This window comes from Camelina sativa, chromosome 9 (genome assembly GCF_030686135.1).
Source record: "Camelina sativa cultivar CO46 ecotype springtype chromosome 9, ASM3068613v1".
Classification (NCBI taxonomy): Eukaryota; Viridiplantae; Streptophyta; class Magnoliopsida; order Brassicales; family Brassicaceae; genus Camelina; species Camelina sativa.
In genome coordinates, this window is record NC_141888.1 from 2,856,423 (window position 1) to 2,874,408 (window position 17,986).

The following is a 17,986-nucleotide window of genomic DNA, read 5'->3' on the forward strand; positions in this document are numbered from 1 at the left end:
AATATCCTCCATCCGCTCTCTCCACTCATCCGCTACACTCGGATCGGTACTTCCTGAGAAATACTCGGCTCCCACATGCCGCAGTTGCTCCATCATCCGCACATACTGAGCATCCACTACCTCGGCCCCCGGCTGCACACCTGCCTGCAAACCCGCCACAGGCTGCACCGCTGGAACCTGCCCACCACCCACTGGCGGCACTACCGGATCCTGCCCACCAACCACTGGCGGCACTACTGGATCCTGCCCACCAACCACTGGCGGCACAACTGCTGGAAGTCGCTGCAAAACCTGAGCTAGCAAGTCCATCAAGACATCCTCCCTGCCTGGAGCACCTCCCGCTGCAACCCCCACACCCGGGGCAACACCGTGACCGACACCGGGCCCATCTGCCCTGCCGTCACCCAAACCAGCCTGGTCTCCAGACTCACTAGGATGAACCTGTGACTCCGCCACCTCCTCACTGGCCATGCTCTGGGTCACACTCACACTGGCCTCAGGAACCTGACCTCGTCCCCGACCCCGACCACGACCACGCCCACGACCATGACCGCGACCAACAGCATCCTCACCCCTAACCATCTGTATCATCCAAGAACAGAAGGCTAAGCAAACAATAGTTCCAATACACAAAAACACAACTTACCGTGGAATCACAAAACATGCTCGAAGAAGATGTTCTAGGACTTCATGCCACACACAATTGACCAACTCACACAATCAATCATAGCATGGAATCCTAAACATCAACAGCAAAAGCACAATGAACCCTAGACCTAGAACCGTAAGGGCTCTGATACCAAAATGAAACAACCCTTCCCGTTTTTTTTTTTTTTATACCTTAATTTACTAGTGGTCCCATACCCACTAACATCCTAACAACAATCAATAACCGCGGATAACCAAATAAAACAGTTTCCATTAATCCAATAAGAATACCAACAACAATAATCCAATAACCAATAACGAAATAGCAAAGTTCCAACATCCTACAATACTCTATCAACTCAATACTAGCAACCTAACAATAGCTAGACCACAATCAATCAAGCCTCTAGAACATCCTCCTCCTCATTGCCTTTGATTCCACGATCACACTTTTCCTTTACCTGCACACCACAAACAACAATTGAGATGCTTAAGTATTATCATAAATACTTAGTGAGGCCGTCCTCCCATCTACTAGGTTATACACACAAGCATATGAGACCCTCATGTTTAAGCAAAACAAACAACACACAACAATACATCAAACCAGGAAAACAAGTCTCGGCTGAGACCAGTGTCGACCGATGCCTCACGGTGTCGATCGATGCTACAAATAATGGTGTCGACCGATGCTAAACAGTGTCGACCGATCTGCGCGAATCCGAACATCGAACTCTCCTTCCAAATCGTCTCGAATCCGTCTCAAACTCACCCAATTACCACGGAAATCACTAGGAATCACAAAAGCAACGAACCCAAACAACAAAACAACACAAACAACAAAGAAAACACCCAAACAAGAGAGATCTCATGCTTAGATCAACCATGGTCAAGCACTCACCTCTTTCCAGGAAGATTCTGAACAGTAGGAACGAAATCCTCACTCCTAGCAAGCTTCTAACCCTTTCCCAGCTCCAAAACTCTCAAGAACAGCAAGTAATCTCCCAAACTTTTCCCAAAAGCTTAAGAACACTCTCTCCTTTCTTTTTCTCTCAAAAGCGGCGAGTACAGACAAATAACACGACCTTGGGTCGTTTTTCCCCTTTTACACACGATTTAGGGAGTTTAATTGAACCAAACCGAACCAATCGGCAATTAAAACGAACCCGACCAAACCGGAACACATGGTGTCGATCGATGCCCCCAAGGGTGTCGATCGACACCCACACCAAAATTACAAAAATTGGTTCGCGGATGTTACACTTTCTTCCCATGAGTTCCCCTTACCTTAAGAGTTCGATAGTCTTGTACCCCTGACACAGCACTGATAGAAACTCTAGGTGTATCCTTCTCTTCTTCCTCTACGTTAATGATCTCCGAGTTATCCCACTCCCCGTTATCTTCCTCCACTTCAATCATATACACTTGAGACTTTTTGTGCTTCAGGTAGTGATCAAGTGTATACTTTTCATCACAAATATAGCATAAACCTTTAGCTCGCCTCTCACTCATTTCCTCTTGAGACAAGAATTTCCTGTTTTTAGGAGCTTGGAAACTAGTCATTTCTGAGTTAACCTGACTCGTTTGCTTAGCTGGCACATGAGCCTTCACTGCAGAGTTTCCAGTATACGTTTTTGCAGGTGACCATCCATTGTTCTTCTGATGAGGGTGAGCCTTTTCGTACAGCCTTCCCAATACCAAACATTGACGCACAGATTGAGGTTGAAACATACGAATATGCATTTGAGTATCCATCCTGAGTCCTGCTAGATAAGCTCTCATCAAGTATTCTTCTGACATCATCAACCTATTCCGAATCAACTCAAACCTCTGATGATAATAAACGATCCCATTAGTCTCTTGTAATTGTTTAAGCTCCGCGATCGGATCATCTAGCACATCCTCAAAACGTTCCTGCAACAACAACATATAGGATGTCTAATCTCTCAACACATTTCTTCCCAATGGCGTTTGGACTAAGGATTGGTGCCAAGCTGCTGCATGACCATCGAAATGCATCGCAGCCATTTTCACCTTAAAGTCTCCTGGTGTAAAATCAAGAGAAAAGAAATCCTCAACCTTAAAAAACCACTCCGAGATACGTTCACCATTGAACCTAGGGAAATCGACCTTTCCAACTCGAGTTAGACCCGAGTAATGATCTTGATAACCTCCTCCATCTCCTCTGTTTTGATAACCTACATCGTCCCCTCTGTTTTGATATCCCCCATGGTCTCCTCTGTTTTTATAACCAGCTCTATCACCTCTGTTTTGGTAACCAGATGCTTCACTTCTTCCACGATCAGAACTCTCCATCAAATGATCCGGTGTCGCCGATACTACCGGTGAGTCGCCTCCACAAATTTGTTTTCCCATGCCTTCTCGTTGAGAACAGGCTGCGATCCAGTCTTCATATTCGCCATTTCAAACATATCGACAATGTTTGCATCAATTTTTTTATTTTGTTCAACAAGCGCAACCTCTAAAGCAGAAGTGCGATCTAGTACCTGTGCAATCTGAGATCCCAGAGCATTCAACGTTGTTTCTGCTACCGGAACCACTGATCCACTCGTTCCCACCATTTCTTCAGCTCGAGTAAGCTGAGATCTCGTCTCCACCGCCATAGTTTCCAAGGATTCGTCTAGCTCTGATACCAATGATAACGAAAGTTAATATGTAAAACAAACTCAATTCACAAATGATAAAACAATACAACGTTCATAGGAAACGCAGCAACGTCATCTCACCAGCAAGAATCTCAAGGAGAGAAACCGGCTAAGCGATGAGGCACAAGATCTCAAAAGTTTACAAGTTCAGATATTATTTTCGATAAGATGAAAGAGAGCTAACACATGCTCTATATACTACTACTACCATTAACAGTTTATTAAACCGCCGTGACGTTGACGTCTCTGCAACAACCGACACTTCCAACTTCACAGCTCATCGTACAGCTCACTATTCACACGTGTTCTTTATTCCTCTTATCCTCTTTCCACGTGCTAATTGCCAGCTTCCTCATACTATATCAGGTAAATGGACAAGACTCTTTTTATCTCCAGCGTCTCTTTCTTTCTTACCCGAATTTTCTAAAAGAGAGGTTTTGCATGTCTTTAGGTATGTTATTGTTGATACCAAGGGATGCCCTGCTCCTGGTTATGATAATGACTTGTCTCTGTTTCTGTGCGTACCTAATCCTGAATCATTGAGACTTGGATGGAAAAGGAGAGTTAGATTTTTCTTCCTTCTTTTGAATCATTCCGGCAAAGAGCTCGGCATAACAAAGTGTAATGAACTTTTTTTTTTTTTTTAAATAACTTTTATATTTATCTGATCCCATTGATTGATGAACCAGAAAAAGTCACAAGTTTGATATATATTTTGGACAGACAACGGGAGATCCTGTTTGTTCTGCGCTGAGGTCACAGAATGGGGTCACGAGAGTCTGTTGCCTCTTACCGAGCTTCAAGACCTCGAGAACAACATACTAACCATTCAAGTCTTCGTTGAAGTAGACGAAGTTGTTCATCAAGGTCAGTCAACTAAGAATGATCTATCAGAATTCCAAGGTGTCCGGGTCCTTGCTTCTCAAGTAAGTTTTGGAGCCTCCTACTAGATAGCTCTTCTTTCTGAATCTGGTGAAACCTAATCTAATCTTTTGTCAGAGTCAATCAGCAATCCGGCTTATGCAGCAGCACCCAGGCTTTAATGTAGATTTCGCTCCAAAGTACTCGGAGCTGAGGGCAGTATACTACACTCTCTTGTTCTCCCTCATCGAGACACTGAGCAAGTCTCCACAGAGCTTGTCTCTGGCTGAACTAACCAATGCTCAATCCCAATTGACCGAGCTGACGAAGGCAGGCTTCAAGCTCGACTTCTTGGAGTCAAAGCTCCAGGACCTTTCCTTGGAGAGGAGGAAAGCAGTTGTCCAACTCGAGGAACGGGTCAAGAATGTGGAACTGACTTTGGAAAAGATCAAATACGCGGCTGCTGCTAGAGTTTCTTCGTTTGGGTTCATAGACTTCCTCGTAAAGAGATTCTTTCTCTCTTGCTTCTCAATCTGAAAGTGTGTAAGCTTAGACATGATCATCACATGTCATTACTAAAGCGCATTGTCTGTTGTCACTTGATTTCCTTAGCCGAAGATCTTAGGTACTTGCTCTTTTTATATTACAAAAGGCATTGTGTGTTTGACTTTGATTGCAAACAAATACTCAATTCTCTACGCTCTTTTTGTCACCACCATCAGAGTGGAGCATCCAATTTCAAATCCGATTTCTACATCTGCAGCATTTGTAACATTTATCAGAGTATCTAGACTAGTGTATGTGTGTTAAAGCTTTGGACACTAGACCAAAGTCTGTAAAACCAACAAACCTACCACCCCATAGTACTGTAGCTTCTCGGTTCCTGTGAGTGCATCATCCTCATCTAGCCATCAGACCTTTATAATTAAGACACAACTACACCATTTGGTTTTGCCTTGCAGTACTATTATTGGTCGTCTATGAATGAAGGTGGAGAAACGACAGGAGTTTCAAGCTTCCACCGGATCTTGGTCGGACCAAAGACCACAGACACAGATTTTCATCTTTCGGATTTCGCACCAAAGTCTTTCTAACTTCCAATTAGAGACACTACTATTATATGGGTTTTTTTTTTGTCAACTACTATATGGGTTTTGAAATAATAAAGAGAGAGAATATAGACCGTGTACTCCAAATGGGCTTCATAACAAGCCCAATTACCCATATCGCATTTTAAAACTAAAAGGCCCAAATTTTAATAGCATTTTTACCTCTCTCTCTCTCTCGCTCTCTCCTCCGGGTTGTCAGCGATTTTGTTTAGTGGCACCCGGCCAGAGTAGTTAAACCCTAGTCCAGACTCTCAAGGGTCTCACCGATTACTTCTTCTTCGTCTTTAGAACATGAATTGTGCAAGTAAGCCACTCTTTCTTCTCTGTTCGTCGATTTAGGGTTTTACTTGCTTGGTCTCTGTTGGTAACACTGTGGGTCTTTTTATTCGGTACAGTTTCCGGCGAAGTTCCGGAGGAGCCTTTGGTTTCGCATATATCGGTATGTGAGCTCTTTGCTTTTCTCTGTTCGTTCGACTCCTATTTAGGGTTTTACATATATATATATATATATATATATATATATATATATATAGGCCGGGCCCGTAGCTGAAGCATAACAAGCAAGGGCTTTAAGCAGCATAATTTATAAAAAATTTTAGGGGCATCAATTTGTAATTGCCATGTAGTATAGTGGTTAGGTGATGAGTTTTTCGTGTACAAGGTAAAGGGTTCGAAACCCTTTGACATCCCCTTTTCAGACAATTTTTTTTATAACTTTTCTGTAGAAAATATAAAAACGAATTTTCCAAAATTGTTACAGGAATGAAAAGAAAGTAAATATTTATCAAACAATTAAACTTTTAAAAAAACCTAATTGAATATTACTTCGTCTTCATTGCCGATCACCAACAGAAGTTCCAAAACTTTATCAAAAATTTCTGTTTCTTCTCCACCTTAAGCTCTAAGATTCTAACACCAGCTTTCTTCTATCTCTTATTTTTACTGATTTCTCTTTTTGACTCATGTATGTCTTCTTCTCTTTCTCTTTTCTTTCTAATCAAGTTTGTCAATCTATGTTGTTTTGTGTTTATGTCTTGTTTTCTGTTTCTACTTTTGTTTTCTCATTCTAAAAAGTAATTATTATGTCTATGTGTAGTTCAATGCCGCCAGGAGGTAGAAGTCAACCAAGTGGATGTGATAATAGGAAGAAAAAAGACAAACGGGATGAAGTGATGAAATCTCAAATTGGCAATATGTTAAGGTACGTTACAAGAACTCCAATTCCTAGAACTGATGAGACTGCTAGACCTGAGGCTGAGATAGGTAAAGAAGATGAAGGGCTTAATAATATGGAAGAGAATGCAGATGAGAAGAGTATGAATGAGAACAAGGATAAAACAGAGCTTAATATTGTAGTTGAGGATGATGAAGATCATATGAATGAGAACAGGGATAAAACGTTTCAGAGTGAAAACCAGAAAGAAGATGATAGAGTTGATGAGATTAGAGTGTTTTATGAGAATGTGGATATGACTGATCCTGCAAATTGGGAGAATATTGATCAAAAAATGAGAGATTATTTGGTTGAGAAAGGACCACCTCCAAAACCAAGAGCTGATTACCGTTTTCCCAGAAATAACGTTGATAGATGTTTCACTTATTCATCTTATATAAGAAGAATGACTAATGGAGAGAAACAAGTTAGAAGATGGTTAGTTTACTCAAAAGTTCAAGATAAGGTCTTTTGCTTTTGCTGTAAATTATTTGATCAAGAAACAAATCCTACTCTATTAGCAAGTGATGGGTTTAATGATTGGAGAAATGCTTCGCAAAGACTGAAACGACATGAAACAACTCATCGTCATACTATTTGCATGACTCGTTGGATGGAGCTAGAAGAGAGATTTCAAAAGAATAAAACTATTGACAATCATATGCAAGAGGCAATTAAGAAGGAGAAAAAACATTGGAGAGATGTATTGTTGAGAATAATTGCATTGGTAAAGACTCTAGCTGAAAGAAATCTAGCATTTCGTGGAACTAATGATAAGATTGATGATCCAAACAGTGGGAATTTTTGGCATTTATTAGGATGATTGGAGGTTTTGATTCAGTAATGAAGGAACACATACGACGTGCTAAGAAAGGTGAAATTCAGAGCCATTTTCTCAGTCATCAGATTCAAAATGAGTTGATAGAATTAATTGCTAATGAGATCAAGCTCATGATCTTAAAGAAGATTCAGAATGCAAAGTACTTTTCTATCATTCTTGATTCCACTCCGGATGTTAGTCGTAAAGAACAAATGACCTTTTTAATTCGATGTGTGGATGTTTCAACGAGTTCACCTAAGATTGAGGAGTTCTTCTTGACGTTTTTGGAAATCAAAGATAAGAGAGGTGAGGGACTTTTTAAGACTCTTCAAGATGCATTGATTGATCTGAAGTTGGATATCAATGATGTAAGAGGACAAGGATATGACAATGGACAAAATATGAAGGGAAAACATAGAGGAGTTCAGAAAAGGTTGCTTGATATAAATCCAAGGGCATTTTACACTCCATGTGGATGCCATAGTCTTAATCTTGCACTTTGTGATATGGCTAAATCATCTAAGAAAGCTGTTTATTTTTTTGGCATTGTTCAGCGAATATATTGTCTATTTGCAGCTTCAACCAACAATTGGGAAGTGTTCAGAGAAATAGTGAATGGTATTACACTTAAATCGCTGTCTCAGACGCGTTGGGAAAGTCGGATTGACAGTCTTAAACCAATAAGATTTCAAGCTTCAAAGATAAGAGATGCACTATTTTATTTGGCAGAACATAGTGATAATCTAGGACACCGATTGAAGTGTTGGAATTTTTGAAAAGAACATAGTGATAATCTAGGACACCGATTTAAGGGATGTGTTGCCAAAAGAGATTACAAAACCGGTTGAAGTGTTGGAATTTTTGAAAAGAATGGATGGTTGTTATCCGAACACATGGATTGCCTATCGTATATTACTCACCATTCCGGTTTCGGTTGCTTCCGCGCAAAGAAGTTTTTCAAAATTAAAGCTCATAAAAAATTATCTACGCTCGACTATGTCACAGGATCGATTGAACGGTTTGACGTTGATATCCATAGAGCAAGAACATGTTGAGAATCTCAATTACCAAAAATTGATGAATGAATTTGCAGGAATAAAGGCAAGGAGAATTATCTTTCGCGATAAACAAAACTAATGTCTTTTTGTCATTTTTTGCTTATTAACATTTTTTTGGTAGAACTCTTATAAACTAGTTAAGTTTTAATTTATTTTGTGATGCGAAAAAAAAAATTTTGGGGCATAAATTTTTTATTTGCTTTAAGCATCAAATTTCTCCGGGCCGGCACTGTATATATATAAGGATATATGTACCATACTAGGGTATCTGTACTTTTGGACTTTAATTGGATTCGCGTCTGGTTCTTCTGTATGAATAATAACTCCTCATTGGTTCTCTAGATCCCTAAAACATTGGCGTCGGTTGATGCTCTAGAGAAGTTTACCTAACTCTCAACTCTCAACCAAAGAAGGTCTGTCTTCTGCCGTAGTCTTTCATTCTTATATCCTTTGTAGGTGTGTGCTTGACATGCATTGTTCCTTTTGCAGGTTAGGTTGTTGGTGGTGCTGATCTTGTGGTGACTGCTCCATCGGACAAGTTAAGTCACGATTATGCGTGCAATACAAACTCCTATGTACACCATCTATGTAGGAGTTTTGAATATCCTTTTAGTATTGCATGATATGTAGGAGTTTTGAATATCCTTTTAGTATTGCATGATTTTATTGCATAGTACTAGCTATTAGGAGATTTCTGTGTAAACGTCAGAATGAATATTTAGTCAGTGCGTCTTGTGAGAGTTAGGTATCTTTTGAGAAGAAACGCCGTTGATGAGCTTTTTAGCTTTTAAACGCCGTTGGAGTCATGGATATGCTAAGATTTGTTAGTAGTAATATTTTGTTTGATTGATAACATATGAATTTCGAGAGTAATTGAGTGGGAATATCTTTCTTTGTTTCGGCACTCTTTGTAGAAGCTTACTAAAGCCTGAAGCACTCTCCGGGACCATTTTGAATATCGTAAAACCGAGACCATTACACACTGCTAGCGTCATTGCTGGAATGTTCCAGACTGTAAGTTCTTATCTTGTATTGAATATGCAAATGAAATTTTATTTTTTAAGTTATTACGTACGTGTCAAAATTATTTGATCAAATTAAATTCTAGAATCTTGTTTTACCAATTTTTTTCATGTTTATTCATTCGTTAAATTGATATAGTTTTCATTCTACCTAGCCTCGTCTCAAAAAAAAACGAGATAAAAATGAAACGGTGTTATTTTAAAATATTTTTCCTCACTAAAAAGATTATAAATCGTAACTGATAATTTTTCCACAAAGTCTTCCTAGGATTATGTCACTAAAGTCCATATGTTTTCATATTTATTAAACTAATCAATGTGCCTATGCATCCTTTAGAATATTAATTGTGAGCGATATGGTTCTACTTATATGGTTATGTTTAAGTGTAGTGTTTTTTTAACGGAGTAATGTGGCAATAATGTTCGTTAGCTGACGAAAGCCAAAAAACAAGAATTATAGAAAAAGGGTTTCGGAGATTGCTTAAGAAGCAGTTTGTTTACGAACTAATTTAGATCTTGATATGGTTTAGCGTACATTCACTCATATATTTGACAGATACAACTTTACGACAAAGATTATAAAGAAACGAAAAGGTCGGAAATTTCAACAAAATAATTATAATATCATTTCAATCTTATTATAAAATAGAGTTGCAAGGGTGCACATAAAAAAATAGAGTTGCAATATCATTAAATCTATTATAGAGAGAGAAAAAACATAAACGACGAAATAGAAATAACTAATATTTCGTATGCTTTATTAGGCTATTGATATAAATAAAAAACCTTCAACATAAAATAATTCATTAAAAATAAATAAAAAATAGTTGATAAGAATTTAGACATGATGCGTTTGGTCCGTGGTAAGACAAGACCATAAAGTCCATAAGTGATAGAAGACGCATGAAATTACTGAGATACTGGCGACAATGCCGCATGAAATTAGTAGTAAAATAGTTGGGGTCGAAAGACTCATTTTGTTTGTTTCTTCAACGCAACGAAAATTGTTTCTTCTAACTCTTTCTCTCGTATCTTCCTTCTCTTCTAAATAAGCTTCTTATGACACATTAGAGTCATATAATGCATAAATATATATAATTCCTATTTGCCTTATCTCCATAACTTGCTAATTAAAGTTTACATAATTGAAAAATTTAACTTAAGAAAATATATTTAAAAAAAAACGAAAAAGAAGAATTTACATAACAATAAGATACTAATATACAATTCTTCTAATGTGATATATAGACACCGCCAATCATTTTAGGATATGTATAGATATTTTCCTCTTTTTGATAGATTTATATACATACCCTAATCCTGTTAAATATTGAATATGCAAATGAAATTTTACTTTTTAAATTATTATGTACGTGTCAAAATTATTTAATCAAATTAAATTCTAGAATCTTGTTTTACCAACTTTTTTCATGTTTATTCATTCGTTAAATTGATATAGTTTTCATTCTACCTAGCCCCGTCTAAAAAAAAAACGAGATAAAAATGAAACGGTGTTATTTTAAAATATTTTTACTCACTAAAAAGATCATAAAACGTAACTGATAATTTTTCCACAAAGTCTTCCTAGGATTATGTCACTAAAGTCCATATGTTTTCATATTTATTAAACTAATCAATGTGCCATATGCATGCTTTAGAATATTAATTGTGAGCGATATGGTTCTACTTATATGGTTATGTTTAAGTGTATTGTTTTTTTAACGGAGTAATGTGGCAATAATGTTCGTTAGCTGACGAAAGCCAAAAAAAAGAATTATAGAAAAAGAGTTTTGGAGATTGCTTAAGAAGCAGTTTGTTTACGAACTAATTTAGATCTTGATATGGTTTAGCGTACATACACTCATATATTTGACAGATACAACTTTACGACAAAGATTATAAAGAAACGAAAAAGTCGGAGATTTCAACAAAATAATTATAATATTATTTCAATCTTATTATAAAATAGAGTTACAATATCATTAAATCTATTATAGAGAAAAAAAAACATAAACGACGAAATAGGAATAACTATCTCGATATGCTCTATCAGGCTATTGATATAAATAAAAAACCGTCATCATAAAAATAATTTATTAAAAATAAATAAAAAATAGTTGATAAGAATTTAAACATGATGCACAACTTGCGTTCGGTCCCTGGTGCAAGAATACCCGCGACAATGCCGCATGAAATTATTAAGATAGTTGGGGTCGAAAGACTCATCTTGTTTGTTTCTTCAACACAAGGAAAATTGTTTTTGCTAACTCTTTCTCTCGTATCTTCCTTCTCTTCTAAGTAAGCTTCTTATGACACACTAGAGTCATATAATGCATAAATATATATATATATATATATATATATATATAATTCCTATTTGCCTTATCTCCATAACTTGCTAATCCAAGTAAAATTTTTTAATAAAAAAACGAAAAAGAAAAATTTAAATAACAATATGATACTAATATACAATTCTTCTAATGTGATATATAGACACCGCCAATCATTTTAGGATATGTATAGATGTTTTCCTCTTTTTGATAGATTTATATATACATGCCCTAATCCTGTTAAATATTGAATATGCGAAATGAAATTTTACTTTTTTAGTTGTGAATCGTTACAAAACGTAATTCCACTTAACCTAGCTATTACGTACGTGTCAAAATTATTTGATCAAATTCTATAATCTTGTTTTACCAACTTTTTTTCATGTTTATTCATTCGTTAACTTGATATAGTTTTCATTTTACCAACAAAAAAGATTGAAAAGGAAGAATTCGAGATAAAAATGAAACGGTGTTATTTTAAAATATTCTTCCTCACTAAAGAGATTATAAAACGTAACTGATAATTTTTCCACAAAGTCTTCCTAGGATTATATCACTAAAGTCCATATGTTTTCATATTTATTAAACTAATCAATGTGCCATATACATGCTTTAGAATATTAATTGTATCCCTCGTTGGCTAATTCCAATGTTGAAAGGGAGAAATTAATCTTATGTTGGTTCACAAGTAAATTAATCATATGTCGGAAACACAGAATAAAAACATGGGTAGCTGAATTTGAGTTCGAACTACAATATGGAACCAAGTTATATAATAGTATAAACTTAATCACTGAACTAAAAATCTGTGAATCTATCTATATGTATACATTCTAAACTCTACACACACAAACACAACAAAATAGATACTTTCTCAACATATATGTTATATACACGCAGCCACGAATATACACGTATATTTGTGTTGGTTTGTTCGCTCATGTGTTCTGCAAAATTGTCATGCCAGAATATGCAGATGATATAATAGGATAAGAGCAATAAAGAACTTTGCAAGAAAGTTAAAGCAAATGAGAATTAAAAAATGTTCTTAAAAAAATAGAAGGTACCTAATTCCCTCAGCACATTAACCAGTCATTGTGGAATTCCCTTTGTATTATTAGTCTAAAATTCCATTACTCATTTCCTTTTAATATAAACCTTTTTTCTTTGAGTAAAAATTAATAAATTACCTTCCAAAATTAGAATACAAAAGAATTTAACTTTTTCTATTTTGACAGCAAAAAAATTAGAAATAATCACATATATAAAATATAGAAAACATGAATTGGAAAAATTTTAAATTGTTGATTGGTTGGTCGCATTTGTTCAAACCAATTAAAATCTTCATGTGCAAGACTCCAACCCTTAACTTTTCTGAAGATTCTTCTTTAGAATCCAACTTTAGTTACCTCTTTTTCTTTTCTTTTCTTTATAATTTTATTTTGGGGAATGTATTACAATTTTTTTTGGCTTTAAAAATTTGGTAGAAAAGTAAAGAGTGATTTCTTTTTTAGCATCCCATGCAAAGCACGCACAAAAGAGATTCTCCGGTGACACGTTTCGACTTACTTGCTTCTTCATAACTTTGATTTCTGTCTGAATATCCCCTTTGTCTGTATTAAATACGGACTCCCGAATATTACTCCACTCTATCTTTCTCCTTTTTCTTATTCTTCTTCTCTTTTTACATGTTATTTTTTCCTTTCAACATATAATTATATATTTTCTACAGCCAAGTGTTTAAACACGAGAAAAAAAAGCTGACAAAACAATTAGATGTAAAACCATATTTTCCCAAACAATATATTTAAAAGTTTTGATTTAGATCAGTTTGACTCACTTTGATATATACTGGATTGATCATCATATCGTCTCAAGTAAATAAATAATGATTTAGAAACTAGGTTATACATTTTTAAAACAAGCGACTTAATAATAGAGAAATACAAGAATATGAAAACCCTTTCACAAAAAAAAAAAAAGAAATACAAGAATATACCTAAGTCACTAAAACTTATGTCAATAACTATACATTTTTCAAATGACCTTTTTTTTTTCCTTTGTCGGTTCGCAAAAGAATTCAATTTTCCACTTTTATGGCGTCCAAAAGAGGATAAAGATACGAGTAGTCCAAGTTACGTTCCGTTCATCGTTTATATATAAAAATTATTTTCATTTTTGAGAATCACAATTTTTTTTTGATTATTGATGTGGACCATGTGGTCTAATTTGTTTGGTCTGGTCTGGTCATACACTTACTAACGATCAATTTATACCAAAATCCAGTGACGGAGCTAGGAATTCAGTTTACCAGGGTCAAATTTTTTTTTAAAAGGTCAATTGTGTTATTAAAATTTTTTATGGGAGTCATTTGTGCTATTTTATCAGGGTCAAATTGATTTTTTTCCTAATATTTCACCTAATTTTATAAATTCACCAGGGTGAATTGACCCTTATGACTCTGAGCTGCCTCCGCCACTGCCAAAATCCTTGACATAATTTCTCCAATATAAGACCATACTGGACCTAATAGTATGTTTTAATCATTATAATTTTCTGTTCTGGCTTTAACTGAACTGACCTGGTTCAGTCTACAAAGTTTGTTTGTATATATATCCACTCTAATTTCGAATAATTGCTTAAAGGCAGGGATGATATCATGATAACAAGTATGTTAAATTAATTGTTAGTTCATGGGTTTGTAGAAAGTAACTAAAAGTTTCGAATTTTTGGGCAATTAACAGAGCATAAAGTACAATGTTAGTTATATTTAAGAAAATAGTAGCAAATAGATTAATACCACAATACTTGGAATTGAAAGAATTATAAAAAAAAATATGAAGTATTTGAATTGAATATCCAAAATTTTAGGATATGCATGTCGGAGGGTCTGTCCCAAGATTTTATGTTTGGCATTAGATGCCAATTGGTTACTTGAAACATATTTTTTTAAAAAAAGGTGCGCAAGCTAGTAACAAAAACATCATATTTACGGTTTAGTGATCAAACGACCAAAGCCATCATATTTCCTCCAATTAGCTGCCAAGTAAGTTATTCTCACGTTTAAGCATTGCAACTTCTAAGAGGTCGAGATTCACAATTTAAATAATTTACAACTTCTAAATGCTCTTTTATTTTGCCTTAATTATAAAATTGATTGTTTGTCAATCACAACATATATCACAAAACCTGAGCTCCTATCATCAAAATCATATTGATTTAGCCCAAAATTGTATTAGTGTGTAAGTATATAATTTGTTTTTAATGTACAATATCTTTTTTTTTTTTGGTCAAACTATGTTTTCATTTCATTAAGATAGAAACCAAATACATAGAGTTAAGGATTCTGAGAATCCAAAGAGTAAAATACTACAGCAACAAAGGGCATTCCCCAATGCCTTACAAAGATAAAGAAAAGGATAGATAGGATTAGTCAATAATGGTTCCTTGAGAGCTTTGAGCCAAAGACTAGCTAGCCTTTTGGTACATATGAGGTCAGGGATCATCGACAATTCTTCCATGAACAGGTCAATGGAGGAACAAATAGCCACTGTCGCAGGACAAAGTGACGTTGAGGAAGGGGTCAGAGCCGTGGATCTCACCGGTATGAGAAAATCTACAGAAAGTAGGGCTTTGACAATGGTTCGAGCAAAGTTGGTTATGCTCTGGTGCTTGAAGTCTTTTGTTAGTGTTGTCGTAGAGTGAGATAAAGGCTCAGACAAACCATAGCCATACTCAAAACTCTGACAACTTGGAATCGAGATCCATATACCATTACACGACAAGCTAAGGGGTTCATAAGACAAAGCCGTAAGGGATATTCCTACCAGGATTCTCGAATGGTTAAAGCCAAGCCATAGTAACGATGATGCATTACGTTTCAGATGGAGTCTTCTACCATAGAGATCGTAATCTTGATCACACCAGCGGCTAAGGTTCGGCCATTGACATAAAGAAACTGACCTGGGTTTTACGGGATAGAAAATTGAAGTACACCTTATGGGCTTGGGCAGTTGAAGCCTTAATGGGCCAAAAACAACTTTAGGATCCATTAAGAGGAACCCTAAGCGTGTGATGGCTATGCACGGATTGCGACCATGGCGGCTGCCCGGAGGAAGTGGGATGGTTGGCCTTGAACTCGGTATCATCGGAAAAAAGTGATGCAATGATAGCGCGGGATGAGTTTGTTCCGTTATAAAGGCAGTGAGGCAAGAAGGCTTACTCTGTCCAGATTTAATACAAGTTGCCCCCAGAATAGAATCGCCGTGCACCGTCGACGTCTCCCCTGTGCATGGCGCATCTGCCGGTCCAAGAGGGAAAGCTCCTGCCAGCAACGAAGCCCAGGGTGAGGGATCTTCAGGGGTGAAGTGAAAGTCGGATCGAGAAAATTTCAGATCCAAAACTGGATCCAATTTTTGTAACCCGAGGACTTTCAGATGCTTCTTATTTGGTGAGGCGGCCAAAAGCTGAGGGAGGAAGATTACCAGAAACCGCTTCCCTTCGTTGATGGTTGATGGTACGCCGCAAGAGGTTATAGGGTTCAAAAGATTTTGGGAATTTTGAAAAAGATAAAAATAAGAGGGGAAAAGAGCTAAAAAGAGGGAAAGCACTAGCAAGAACTCGAAACAACAGAGCAAACAGGTGGTTTTATCCCGACGCTGGCGAGCAGGAGCTCCACCGACGCCGGAACAGTTTAGACTGGAGGTCGCCTCGATAACTTCGCCTGGGAGAGAAAAAATTGTGGTTCTATCTATAAAGGAATAGGAACATCTAATTTTTAATGTACAATATCTATAAAGTAATTTGTGTTACATAACTTACATATATATGTGTATCAAAATTTAAGCGAGTGAAGCATAAGAGAAAATTAATTTTGACAGGTGATCTACAATTAGTTTATTGGTCTTCATCGAAACCTGGGTACAAAAAGAAAATTTGAAAGACATTTTGAATTGCAAAAATTGTCTTTGAAAAAAGTATAAAATATTTCCAAGTAAGAATCTTCTACCTTCCTGGCCACTTCACTAAAGCCCGGTGGGAAGATTCTGCGACTCTCAAACCTCTTTCAATATAATTGATTTAAGTGAATATCTGTCCTAATTTATGGTAATAATTAAAATCAGATATTCCCTTTCTTTCTCTCTTTTGCATCCACTAAATTTTAGAATAATTATTCAACTTTTTGAAATTCAATATAGAAAAATTTCTTGATCAATCGTTATCTCTCTCTCGACGTCGTGCGACTATACATATAAAAAATCTTAAGCCTAGCTAGTATATGCTTCTTTGAATTATATTGAATCTCAATTCCTTTAGAAAATAATTATTATATAAATTTAAGAAGGTGGTGGAAGAATATTTTGTTTTTTTGGCAACGACTCTAAATTACCCTAAATGTACTAAAACGTTCACTATTGATTCCTTTCATATAATGCGGTGGTGATTCCATATATTTATATAACTTTGTCGAAATGTTAGCTTAGATCATCAACAGCTTAGATCATCGATTTATAGCAGAATTAGGAAACTGAGTTTATGAAACTTTTATGAAACTGAATTCACAAAAGTATAAGCTATATATGTGAAGTGGTGAACCAACAAAAGCGGAATCTAAGATTAAAAACAATCAATCGCTTTAATAGATATATATAATTTAAGACTTTGTTTTCATACCCATTTGTTCTTTATAACAAGTTTCCATATATTCCCTTTTGCTCGGCTGCTTTATATCCTCCTCTTTTTCTCCTTTAGCCTCTCTTTTCTCTTTCTTTCATATAGAAATCTTGTATTATGAAATAGATTAATTTGACAAAAGAAGTGACTAAAAACTAAGCAGAATATGAGGAAAAAAAATATCCTACCAAAAAAAATATATAATAAGAGAAGAAAAATAAAAACGAATCAAGCTATTGTATTTGATGATTTTATTGCATTAACCATGAGGAATAAATATTTCTTGTAAAAAAAGATTGAGACCATAGGTCGATAATTTTTTTGCGCTATGACAGCAAAAAAAAATTGTTTGTGCAGCAAAAATAATGAAAAAGTATTTGTTTACACATAATATATTTATGTCATACATATTACCATCATATTATTACTATTTCCACTCTCATCAGTTTAACTTCAATCTTTGTCCAAAATCCTAAGTTGAAAAAGCCAATAGATATTCTAAACAAGCATACATATATGATTAGGTATGTTGTTTAATTAAGCTTCATGAAACCATATATATGGTAACTTTTGATTAAAACTTTTT

The 17,986-nt window shown here is 35.8% G+C and overlaps 2 protein-coding genes across 2 annotated transcripts; one reads left to right on the plus strand and one right to left on the minus strand.

Moving 5' to 3' along the window:
* Nucleotides 1-1,549: 1,549 nt before the first annotated feature.
* LOC147937645 (uncharacterized) lies at nt 1,550-3,479 on the minus strand. The gene is made up of 2 exons (XM_087467652.1): nt 3,396-3,479; nt 1,550-3,295 (listed from the first exon to the last, which is right to left on the minus strand). Exon 2 carries the CDS (start codon nt 2,575-2,577, stop codon nt 1,906-1,908), a length of 672 nt encoding a protein of 223 aa, XP_087323778.1. The 5' UTR covers nt 2,578-3,295; nt 3,396-3,479; the 3' UTR covers nt 1,550-1,905.
* Nucleotides 3,431-4,826, plus strand: LOC147937646 (MATH domain and coiled-coil domain-containing protein At2g42460-like). Its single transcript, XM_087465200.1, has 4 exons — nt 3,431-3,435; nt 3,532-3,935; nt 4,038-4,240; nt 4,314-4,826. The coding sequence occupies exons 1-4, from the start codon at nt 3,431-3,433 to the stop codon at nt 4,710-4,712; spliced, it is 1,011 nt and encodes a 336-aa protein (XP_087321326.1). The 3' UTR covers nt 4,713-4,826.
* Nucleotides 4,827-17,986: the final 13,160 nt, after the last annotated feature.

What these genes read in the sequence shown, in the direction of transcription:
- LOC147937645 (XM_087467652.1), bottom strand. Translation starts at nt 2,577, where the DNA reads ATGTTGTTGTTGCAGGAACGTTTTGAGGATGTGCTAGATGATCCGATC.
- LOC147937646 (XM_087465200.1), top strand. An exon ending in AGAGCTCGGCATAACAAAGT is followed by an intron (nt 3,936 to 4,037) that starts GTAATGAACTTT and finishes TATTTTGGACAG; the next exon opens with ACAACGGGAGATCCTGTTTG. An exon ending in TCCGGGTCCTTGCTTCTCAA is followed by an intron (nt 4,241 to 4,313) that starts GTAAGTTTTGGA and finishes ATCTTTTGTCAG; the next exon opens with AGTCAATCAGCAATCCGGCT.